This window comes from Pseudopipra pipra, chromosome 1 (genome assembly GCF_036250125.1).
Source record: "Pseudopipra pipra isolate bDixPip1 chromosome 1, bDixPip1.hap1, whole genome shotgun sequence".
Classification (NCBI taxonomy): Eukaryota; Metazoa; Chordata; class Aves; order Passeriformes; family Pipridae; genus Pseudopipra; species Pseudopipra pipra.
Window position 1 is genome coordinate 103,035,676 of NC_087549.1, and position 12,482 is coordinate 103,048,157.

At 44.8% G+C, this 12,482-nt stretch overlaps 1 protein-coding gene across 1 annotated transcript in view; it reads right to left on the bottom strand.

The window, feature by feature from the left end:
- The window catches only part of LANCL2 (LanC like glutathione S-transferase 2), a 31,164-nt gene extending 19,135 nt beyond the window's left edge, over positions 1 to 12,029 (bottom strand). The window contains exons 1-2 of the mRNA XM_064668690.1: positions 11,392 to 12,029; positions 2,022 to 2,139 (exon numbers count right to left, since the gene is read on the bottom strand). Of these exons, the coding sequence (XP_064524760.1) occupies positions 2,022 to 2,139; positions 11,392 to 11,592 (319 nt within the window). The 5' untranslated portion in view covers positions 11,593 to 12,029. The remainder of the gene's footprint in view (positions 1 to 2,021; positions 2,140 to 11,391) is intronic.
- Between the last annotated feature and the right edge of the window lie 453 nt (positions 12,030 to 12,482).

Below are 12,482 nucleotides of genomic sequence, written 5' to 3' on the forward strand. Positions count from 1 at the left end.
ATTTTCAATAAGTATGTTTAAAGCCAGATAATTTAAACATTTTTATGCAGAACTATATCCACAGGAGCCCTGAAAGAAGTTCACAGCTTGGAACAGATGTAGATAGTGATCCTTCTACAGGATGGAAAAACCTCATTCTCATGAGGCAACATTACTTGTTCATCTATGTTCTTGTTTCAGCTAACGATGGCTGTGTTACTTTTACCTTATGACTCATTTTCAGCATGCTCTGGTTTATCAGCCATAATTTCAGCTGTCAATCACAGTGTCAGAACACAGCTCCTCAGGAGGGGTTTGGTACTGTCAGCGCAAGAAAGCACTCACTTAGCAGCCACTCGCTTTCAGACCTTGAAATACATCTACCTTTTAAGCCTGAGTTGTCTAAAACTTCCCCACCCATCCACCCACAGCACCATCTGTACTGAAACATCAAGCAGAAAGCAAAGAAATTTTACCCTTTCATTGCCAGAATTAAGCCTAAGGATGGGCAAAGGATAGAGAGCTTTTCCAAGCTACTCCCTCTCATGACATAAAGATAAAAGAATAGATCTCCTCAGGGCACATTTCAAACATGCTGTGCTAAAAGCATAACTATGCCTGAAGTGTGAGCTAGAAGAGCAGAAATAGAATAAGCCATTCATTCCAGCAAAGTCACACTTAAGAGGCCTAGATGGAAAAGCATTTTGGCAACTTGAGAAGAGTGGCCACATCAGACTTGACAACTGCAGGCTCTCCCTAAAGGATCAGTGTCCTGGTTTCAGCTGTGATACAGTTAATTTTCTTCTGGTACAGTGCTGTATTTTGGATTTAGTATGAGAATAACATTGATAATACACTGATGTTTCAGTTGCTGCTGAGCAGTGCTTACCCTAAGTCAAGGACTTTTCAGTTTCCCATGATCTGCCAAGAACCATGTGCACAAGAAGCCATGAGGCAGCGTGACCAGGACAGCTGACCTGAACTGGCCAAAGGGATATTCCATACCAAAGAATGTCATGCTCAGTACATAAACTGAGAGGAGATGGCAGGAAGCCACCAATCACTGCTCAGGCACAGGTTGGACACTGGTGAGCAGGTGGTGAGCAATGGCATTGTGCATCACTCGTTTCTCTTGGGTTTTATTCTTCTCTCTCTCTCTCTCTCTCCCTCCTTTTCATTACAATTATTATTATTGCTGTCGGTTTTATTATTGTTGTTGTTATATTTTACTTTGTTTCAGTTAGTAAATCGTTCTTATCTCAGCCCATGAATTTTTTTTTCCAATTCTCCTCCCTATCCCACTGCGGGGGGGGGGGGGGGGGGGGGTAGGAGGGGCAGGGTATCAGCTGCATGATACTGCTGGGGTTAAATCCCAGAAATCATAAGGGCTCGTTCACACCTGAACAGCATTGGTGATGCAATGCTAAATGAATGATGGTCCCTAGCAATAACCAGCACCTGCACATGCTTATTTACCTCCATGATCTTTACAATCTTACAACCTCACCTCTACACTCCCTCTCCTCACATGTTCATTTTACCATTTTTGTAGAGACGGAACAAGTACAGCCAAAGTATCCATACTGCAGATTTTAAGGCTCCAAATTCCTGGGCACAGAACACATTTTCCCCACCTACTCCCACTGATTAGAAGACGCTGTTATCATTAGAAAACTGCTAACTAATACTCAGTTGAACAGAAAAAGGTGAAAAATAACTATTTTTAAAAAACCCACAAAAACAAAGAAACAAGAGGTAAGCAGAAAGAGCAGCCTTAGAGATCCACTTCTTCTGCAAGACAAAGATCTCCACACACAAAAGGAAATTATCACGCTGTACCTCTGTCTGCTGAAGTCAAAGGAAGTCATTAATTCCAGACAGTAGTGATCAAGGGTCCAGAGTTAAACAAAAAAACAACTCACACAAATGCTTTTATCAGAGTATTTCTGCCACTCCTGTGAGAATATTAGAATTTTCTCCTGTGAATAAACCCAATTACATCATTCAACAAATACGCTTCAACCAAATTCTAGTTTTCTCACCAGTCCAGCCAGTATAGGCAGAGCAGTCATGTGGATCTGCGGTCTTCAGCCCTTCCTCCATTTGTTGCAGAAGGTCTTTAATTTTTGCCTGGATCCGTTTAGAAAACCGAGCATTGACCTGAAAACAGGAGACAGGGAATGAGTTAAAGAAGGAAAGAATCCAAGAATTTAAACTGTCTGCTCCACTTTCTCATTTGAGAAAAAAAACCAACCAAGCAAAAAAGAACTAGGGAATAAATACCACATACAGCAATCAATAACATCAAGGTGGTTCACCTTAAGCGTGTCCCACATAAATGCATTCTGACTACATATTAGAGCAAGTTACTAGGATCTACATTAGACAAAAGTTATCTGGGGATGCTTTAAAGTCACACAAAGAGCAGCTATGGACACTGTGACAATATGTAATTCTACTCTGCCTCTTATCTCAGGCCCTTAATACAGTAAAGAAAGCTTCTTCAAACTGAGTAAAGGTGAATAGAAGCAAACAGAAGATAACCATCTGCTGCCATTCCATGGGACAATACTCCATTCAGGGTCCTGGTACCAAGACCATACTATGGACAAACACAGCACAAGCCCTGTGTTATAGGTGCTTCCTCTCATTACAAGGTCCCTGCACATCCTTTGTGCCACAACGGAGCAGGAAATGGTTAAAGGAAAATAAATGCTCATACTCGAGACAATCAAGTCAAAGTCAAGCCATCATTTTTAATGATGTGTTCAATCACATAATCCATGGTGTAGACACATTTTCTTCTTAAATCCAACTTTTTTTGATGTCACAGTTTGTGCCTGCCACCTAGAAGTCCAGTTGCCCAAGTGTCCTTCCTCCTACTTCTTGCTCTCTTCTATATCCAAAACAATACTGGGACTGACATGCTTTATGATGAGGAGGTTGTTCAAAGCAGTGATGTATTAATGTACAACTAAGAAAGAGCTAGACACAAAGAGGGTGAGTAAAAGTAGCTCAGCAGTTTCAGCTCATGTGTGAAGGCAAAGAAACAACTCTTTGATTTTACACACTGCTTGCTTTTACTTTTGACCAAGAAAAGTTTATATAGATGATATATGTGAAATATAATAGAGGATACTTTACTATTGCCAACATTTCTCTCTCATGATGCATACCTTAGGGGAAGATAAGCTACTGATTACTCCTTTAAGCCTATGGTACATGGAAATAGTTAATTAACTTGAATCTATTGTCCTATTAACTTCCATGACAAAGAGTATTCATGAAGCCCTTTCACAGGACAACTCTACATTTGAGTGGGCACACCAATCCTGTTTGGGAGTTTTTTCAGTTAGGTTTGGGGCTTTTTTAAATTTAACAGTATCACCTATTGATCAGCTTTTCCTATTAACACACTTATTAAAAACTACTTTACAGATTAAAACAGAGCCTAAGGGCTAGTTTTACTTTTAGCACAATTTATCTACTACAGAGCTAGAGAAGAAAAAAAAAATCTTCCCTTTCTGGGCTATAGGAAAAGTTTTATCATTATTAGATATTAGCATCACTCTGACAAAAATTGTGATGTGCACAAACCTTATGCCACCCCAAAATATTTCCTGAATGTGTTTTCCATCATTTATGGAAAGTCCCAGGCATACATCACTTGCCACACATAAATTAGTTATCCAGGAGCAGCCAGAAGAGAAACCCCCTAGGAAGATGGAAGTCAGCAGAGCTTCCCCACCTCCCAGACCAAGAGCCACAACGCAGCAGTCATCAGAAAAATGGCATTACACAATTTGGCTACTTTTCAGCTTACACTCAGAATAAGCTACTGTTTTCTGAACAGTGCTTGATCTCCTTCCACCTCCTGCTTCTCTAACCTGCTCCCATATAGCAGCTGGAACAAATCAGATTGGAGAAGACTTAGTTTGATGTTAAACACACGTACATTTATGATTTTTTCACTGGAGAAAGAGAAATTAGCTCAGTAGTAATTGCACAAGGCTTCTGACACACCAGAAGTCTCCAGGGTCAATGGTTCAAATCCATTTTATGGTGGTAAGATAGGAAGGGAGAAGGAAACTGTGCAGTTATATCTCACATTGCACACATGCCATCCTAGAAACAAGCTAGAGACCCCTTAACCTTCTCCAGTAACCCTGGAAAACAGCAACCAATCGCAGTAGGCATCTGATGTCTTTTACTCTTCAGTCTTAATATGGCGTGAAGCACCTTTTTGTTAGGAAACTGTACCACTCGCACACAAGACTCCCACACACATACTTTTGACTAGTTCAGTGAAGTCTCAACACAAAGCAAAACCTTTCCCAAGGGCAGGGATTCTCTCCTTCAAAAGACAGCTATGCCAATGCTAAGGCATATGGTAAAACAGCATGAGGATATTCATGCGGATGCATTGAGGCATAGTGCTCAGCTTATCTGACAAGAGTGAACTAAGGCTTCAGACTCCCCATTTATTTACCTACTGCATATCACAAGCAGGCTGGTTATCTTTTTGTTCTGACAATACACCTGCTGTTACCAAATCATCATATTTTATATTAAACACCAGACTAAATTACTTAGAGGCAGGAGGGGAGCACTAGGACATCATAATGCCTGAGTTCTGATTTGAAACCTCAGTCCCATACAAATAATTTAGCTCAGGTTGGCATATCCCTCCCTAAGATGGGAATTGTAACTTCCTTGTCTTGATTCAGTGCTTGGAAAAACATAGATGAAAGAATATTTTTATTATAATTATCTGTCATCCCAAGCAAAGCTATTCCCAAGCTTATATCAGTGTAAAAAAGTTTTAAGTAGCAACAAAGTCTTCCCCAGTTATCTACCCCTCCACCACTGCCTCTTTTTTTTTTGGGTTGCTCTGAAGCTTTAACAACCAACCGCTATCACTGTTTGTTTTATAAGATTCTCCTATAAGCTTATAACAGATGCTTACATGGACTAAAATAAATTAATTACATGACGAGATGAATGTTGAAAGGTGGCTTTAGAAACTTTATAAACAGGACACACAACATGGTGCTCAGTTTTCTTTCAGATAAAATGCATTTCACAGAGAAGAAAATACAACTCAAGTTGGCACCGCAGCATGAACTCATTCAAAACCCAAACTTGCATAAAAGACTGCATAAAGGACATGAGATACACTGGTGAGGAAGACCTGGGTAAGGGACAACTCACAGTTCTACCGAAACAAGAAATCCTGGCCATACTGAAATCATTGGGAACTCTGCCACTGGCTGTAAGAGAGCCAGGTTTCACACCCACGCACTGGAGCACGGGTTTAGTGAAGCAGGACGAAGTCTCACGCTCACCTCCACAGAGCTCCTGGAAAAGCACACGAGAAGGGATGGCAGTAGGATCCCATATGCAGAATCTAGCAAGGTCTGCTGGGAGGTGACCTGTCTTTTTGAACAGAAAATCAACTTCTACTTTATTTTTACCTAAATCAAAAGACTCTTACAGCTCCAAGAGCAGCTTTTTTTCCTTCTCTGAAAACACCAGATACTAAGAAACCTCATCACCCAGCCTTTGAACCAGTCAAACACAGTTCTCTGCTACTCCTCAGATAGGTCCTTCCAGAAACAATTGCCAGTTCTGCAAAACCACATGCTTAATAAATGCTTGGAAACACTGCTGTCTGTAGAATACATTGCACTGTTTTTCAGCGATCCAGCACTTAGTACCATCCATGTGACAGTGGGGAGGAAAAAAATAATGGAAAAAAAAAAAGGGGAGAGGGGGAAAGAGAAAGATAAATCAATAGCTGTAGGCAAACTACTACACTGCTAAAAATGTCAGCTTAGGAATAGGCTTTAAATGCAGCCATTACACCCTGTCTCAGAGTGGATAAGGGCATGAAAAAAAATCATTAAAAGGCAAACCATTCAAGTTACAAAAAAAATTGTTTAAAGCAGGGAAGAAATAAGGAGACCGTGCTTCTAATGCATTTCTGTGCAAAAGAAGCTATTTGTCTCACTGGTGATAAGATGGCAAAAACCCCAACGCTTAAATATTTAGATCATCATAAAGAGTCATCAAAAAGCTTCACATTATTGGTAACAAAAATAAACATGATTAACAGATACCAAGGAACATTATCCTATGTTTTGGAAAATGGAAGCTGATAAATAAAAAGAGGAATACTGAAAATCACTGGTCCTCCAGGTAGCCTAACACCAGTGTGCTACTTCTCGAAAGCTGAGAAGATAAAAATCTGTTGAATGATTTAAAGTCACTCACTACACAGAAGTTTCTGGCCTAGCTGTGACATTTTTAGTTGGTGCTCAAGTTGCAAAAAAAGCTAAAACCTCTACCAATGCTGTCTAAATTATCTTGATGCAGTGAGAACAGATATATTGCACATATTGAGCTTGACAGCAGATCAGTGCAGATAATAAAAATAAAATTTATTTTCACCAAAAAGCAAATACCTGTTATTACAATTGCCACGCAACCAGCTAGAGTAACATCTCCTTAACATGGAGGTCTGCAAGATAAAACTAGAAACCGATGAAGAGCAGACAGATGCGAGACAATTTAATTAGAACTTGGGTTTTGAATTTTAAAAGTATTTTCATTCAGAACTGATTGACTAAAACCAAACAGTAGTCAATATGTAGTTAAAGTCCTGAATAGCAGGAGAGGCTTTCAATAAAGACCCTCAGAAAAGCACTAAGCAGCATTCAGTGCTGATCCTCGCTGCAGGGAGGAAGCAGCAGTTCTTCCTCTCAGGTTGGCACACTAGGTGCCATGAGTTAGTAAGGGACAATGAAGTACAATACACTGATTTGCAGACTTAACTGTGACCAAGACTCACAAAAAGCAAAACAAACCTTCTCTCAAAAGAAACACTGACAGTACTGCAAATCATGTGTGTTTCAGAATCCTCTATCAAAATAGATGGGGTGCCAGAAAATGGCCAAAAAAGCGTCAATCTCAAGAAATGCAGCTGCCCCACATCTCTCGCAAAAAAAAATAAAAATGGGAAGAAATATTTACTGGCTCTAGAATTTCAATTTTGCCTCCAGTGCAATGAGTTGTATAATTCTCACTAGTGTAAGTTGTCACTGAGGAGTCAGTTTCAGAACAGAGAGAACTTGCTGCTTTCAGTGAGACAACTAAAATGCCCAGTGAGATAAAAATTACAAGAAAACACCAAAGGGAGAAGAGCAAGGCAATGATGACAGGACTTTTAATATATTTTTTAAATATATTTTAAAGGAGAAGGAAGACTGAAAGCCAGATAAAGGAATTATCAGAAATAACGGAAGACTGAGAAACCTACTAAATCACTCAAATTATAATCTAAGTAAATATTCTGTATCACCATTAAGTGTTAATTGCCAATGAGCACCATTATCTTTAAAATATGTTCCCTGTAAAGAGCCCCCTGCAAAGCTTTATGAAGTACATTGTACACATTTTTCGGAACGCACCACATTTTACTAATACTTCTGAAACATTATGGCAAGTCAAAAAAAAACATATCAAGAAAGAACTGGCCTAAAAAAGAAGCTATGGTTTGGGTATCCATAAAATTTGAATCTAATTTCAGTGCTGCCCTGTGATTCCACAACAAATTCAGACAACCTTATATTGAGGGCTGAGATTGTGATAATTTCTTGATGACAAGGATGCTTTTTTTGCACACACACAAAATCCTCATCAGGTTGCCCAGGCTCCCACCTTCCCCTGCCTGAACAGATTAATATCAGCCTGCTTCAGTTCCCAAGTCACTGGCCCATAGTCAGCGTAAAGGAAGATCCCAAATCACACCCGACTGTACTATGAATGTAGCCACACAGCTGTGGTGGCTCCAAGGACAGCGGACAATCTGAGGTTGATCTTGGTGGGTCACTCACAGAGACAGGTCCTCAAACAAGTCATCACCATCTCTTTTCTGCAAGCTCTCCACCATTCCCCTTCCCAAGAAATTTATTAGAGTTTTGTAGCTCTCCATCACATTAGAGAACTAAGAACTAGGGAATATTCTTTGTTATGAGTCTATAGCTGTCTATTCATTTCTCTGCCTGCCCTGACCATTTAGATTTCCATTTTGAAAACCTCTGGACAACTCTGAGATAATATCTATAGGTACTTTTTTAGGCTAAGGGATCACGATGGAACCCACATCAAAAGGAAAAGGGCTACAGGACATATATTTAATTGAAAGATTCATCATTCATTAAACAAAGATCTACATTTAAAATGATGTTTCTTCTTAATCCTGAATTAATGCTGTCTGGTGAATTATTACCTCAGCATTCTCAGACAAGTTACAGGAACAATTCAAGTCCCTGATATTTTAATAGTGAAGAAATCTAGTAATGAAAATAGTGAATTTCAACTACATGAGCAGAGCCCATGCAGATAACTGCAGTGTTTACTGTGGCTATTTATAAGACGGCAAAGCAGCAGCCTCAGATTTTGTTTTCTCTTCTCCTGCTCCCATACCTTCAAGCTTCCTGAACTGTACCTTATGCATATAAACACGTACTTTCATATGCAGCACTTTGTCCCAATTGTCTCACATTTCAGACAATGACTTGAAGAGCTTCTTGTCCTTTTATCAACCTGATGAATTTTAGATGGCAATCATGACAGCATAAGAAATCAAATGGAGGGATTAATAATGCATTGCCTTCCATGACAACAGCAGAGCCATGCACACCTCAGGCTGTCATTATGTGAGTCACTCAGTGCTCACCGCTCAACTCAGCAGCAGATGGGAGGGAGAAATTATGCAGTTCACTGAGGGCTTCTGAAAGCTGCTCTCATTTTTAGGAAACTTGTGTTCTTGTGTACAGCAGTTTACAGAACAGACTTCCTAGCCTATGTAAAGTCCTTTTGTCTTCACTGGGGCTTTAGGCTGGCAAAGACAAATTCTCTGATGGAATGGGAGCCTACTAAAGGCAAAAATAAAACACTGAACCACAAATCAACAAGAACAAAAGCACCCCAAAGTACCCATCATGAAGTCTCATAAAAGGATAATACTAGGAGTGACAACATGCAATGCTGCAAAGAATATAAATACACATAAATATATTCACAGCTATATTCTAGCCCAGAAATATGTAAGATGATTCCTCAGATTTTATAGATGCAAAACCAAAATGAAAATGTACACTCATATCTGCCTTCTCCTATGAGATGCACAGAGTTGAAAGAATTCAAAGACCACTGAAAGTTGCTGTAGTTACATAGCTTTACGACAGTACAGAAGATTTTTTTTTTTCCCAGAGGAGCTTCATTCTTCTGAATGTAACAAAGCCCAGACACCATCTTTTATCAAATACACAGTTACACAGGTGATCTAACATGTTTTCTGAACATAAATAGTTGCTGACTGCCACACAGTATATCACAGGAATGTCATCCAGCATTGATGCTGGGAAAAAACATTTGCGCACACTGTAAAACAGCATACTCACCCACAGCAGAGCAGAACAGGCATCCCCAATGTGAACATAGGGCTAGAAATTCTTGACTAACTAATTCCACCTCTGCCACAGAACAACGTCTCGGAGCTTGGACTCACTAAAGAATCAAACCTGAAGTAAATTAGAGCTGAACTATTCTGCAACACAGCTAGTGTGCCCTAAAAAATAATTTTTAAGTTGTTCACTTTCTTCTAATATCCCACTACTCTTCTGATTACCTCACTTTAGAAAGCTGTAGTCAACCCAAATCAGCAGTAAATGAAGGCTTATTTTCTCTTTTAAAATATGGACATGAAGTGGGGGATCTAAAGCAGGTACATAAGAAGGATGACTGGCCTACAGAAGGCCTTAGAAGAAAGTTCTTGGCATGTTTTTTATCAATTTAAGAACAATATGTAGCTATAGCTGTATCCTCTCTGCCTTCATACCTGAATTCATCGTACTTGGATGATTTTTATATACTAAGCCAGATACAAAAGAACAAAGAAATCACAGTTCTCTTCCACAAAAAAAAAATGTTTACCAACACTGAGTATACTACCAGGGATTTTTGTAAAAAACAAAGCAGATTTCACTTCTGAACTTACTCTTGCTTTTGAAACCTTCTCAAACGCTCTGCTTTTGACAGCTGCAATTAGCTGCAGCAGTAAGACACTGAACCTCTAAAGTATTCTCTTTTGTGCACTCTGCTTAGCCACATACAAGTTCATAAACCTCTGTTAGAACAACTTAGTGAAACCTTTCATTGCCTTGGATGGATGGTGAGCTGATGCTGTTCTGCTGATACTTATGATGCTTAGAGAGGAAGCCCCTCTCACTGTTCAGCATCACCACCTACCACCCTATCAGTAAGCCAAGGTAATTCCTTATCTCCACAAGCAGAAAAATACAGAGCTGATATTAATGTCTCTCCTTTATTCACCCCAGCATACAGTCAAAGTGAGTTAGGAAGTTAGCTTCCCACCCCTGGCGCATTTGTGCTTCTAGCAATGTCACCATGCAGTGTTTTATATGCAAAAGATGACAAAGCAGCACAGTATCGAAGGATGAGGCTGCTCCGGGGCTAAAATAACAGCAGGTATTCCTTCTGCAGCTTAAGCCAGCCGGCTGGCAGCTTCTGTACTTAAAACCTAAGGCACTCACAGTTCCCCAAGCAGCAGCATGTGGCGTCAAGAAGATAAACAGAGCTGGAGGACTGCAAACATTGGGCGACCAGTGCCTCTAGACGGATCTTCTGCGGGCATGAACCGACTGCCAGGTGTCTATCACGGTGTACCTGAAGCTATAACCGTGTGTAAGTCAGTAAACACGTGCCTGGCAGAGGACAGTCCAGCATCACCCAACGCCTGAGTGTCACTGCCACCTGAGAAGAAACTCTTCTTTTCCAGATGGGCACTCATCTTTTCCCTTCTCTATGCGCTTTCGTTGGTGGAACTCGGGCTACTTGTGCTGGCGACTTGTTCTGTGCGACAGAACCATCGCGGTAAGCGCAGCTATAGCTGTTCTGCTATATAGCTGTTCTGTTATCTACAGATCGGGCATCGCGTTCACTCCCGTTCCAGGGTAAAACAAACAGCTCGAACAACAGTCGCTCCGGCTGGCTCCGAGCCCTGCGGCCGGGCTGAGGTCCGGTTCCTTCCCTCAGCTCACCCCGCCGATCCCTCTCCTCGGGCGCCTCCGAAGCCGCCGCCTGTGCCTGTGGACCCGCCCCGCGCTCGGCGGGCGGGCAGGGGCGGCGGGGGAGGCCGGGGGCAGCCCCAGGGGCAGCGCCCCGGCGTCGCCAGGCCCGGGAGCCGCCGGAGGCCGCCCCGGGGCAGCGCCCATGGCCGCCCGCGCCCGGGGCCGCCGCTCCGCCAGGAGGGAGCGCCCCGCGGGCCAGGCCGAGCGCGGCGGGCCGGGGCCGGGACGCACCGCCTGCCCGCCGGCCGGGACTCACCTTCCCATCGGCGCCGAACGGGAGGGACTCCTCCTCCGCCGGGGGCAGCAGCGCCCTGTCCCGGTGGGCGTCCGCCGCGCTGGGGGCTGCCGCGGCTCCGTGGGGCTGGTAGTCGGGATAGGGGTTGGCAAAAGCCCGCTCCTCCATCTCCGCCTCGCCGCCCAGCTGCAGCTTCAGTCTCTTGGACATGCTCTCTCCCATCTCAGCCGGCCCCCGGCCCGCCTCCCCGCACGGCGAGCCGGCAGGGACACACTCCGCCCCGCAGAGCGGCGGCTTTGCAGCAACGCGAGCGCCGCGGCCGCCCCCGGCTACAGCTGCCCCCGGCTGCGGCCGCCGCCCGGCGGGGGCCGGCGCTGGGTCAGGGAGGGCGGCTGCGGCGGCAGTGCCCGCGGCCGCGGGCCCATTGGGGCCGCCCCGGGGCAGAGGCGCCGCCGGCCCCGGCCCCGAGCCACCGAAGCCCAACTTGGGAAGGCGAAAGGGGGAAGCTGCGACACCGCCGCTCGGCGTCCCCGTCAGCCACGGCGGAGGAGCGGCGAGCGCGGCGGCATCACAGCCTGTAGAGGGGCAGAGCGCGGCCGGGGCCGCGGCCGGGCCCCCCCGCAGCGAGAGGCAGCCCGCCCGCCCGCGCAGGCTGGGTGGCACCGCTGCAGAGCTCGCCCCAGCGCCTCATCCTCCCCCGCCGGGGCGTCAGTGCCTCGGGATGCTGCTGCCGCCGGCCGCACGCCGGGCGGCGGAGCAGGGCTGCCGCCGGCTCCTCCCGCCCGTCCCCCCGCGGCGGGGGCGAGCCGCCGCCCGGCGCATCTCAGAGGAGCGGCAGCAGCAGCAGGAGGGGCACGGACAGCCCCAGGAGCAGGCAGTACGCCACCAGCTCCTTCGCCCGGCTCATCCGCAGCCGCCGCCGGGCCCCGCTCATCCGGCCAGCCCCGGCGGGAGGCAGGGAGGCGGCCCTCGGCTGCCCCCTGGCGGGGAGGGGGCAGGCGGCGGCGACCGCCCCTCAGCCGGCGAGAGGCGGCAGCTCCCCGGGGAGAAGGGGGGTGGTCTCCTTCCCTCGGCCCGCCCTCGGGCTGGAATGTTGGCCTGGCTGAGAGCAG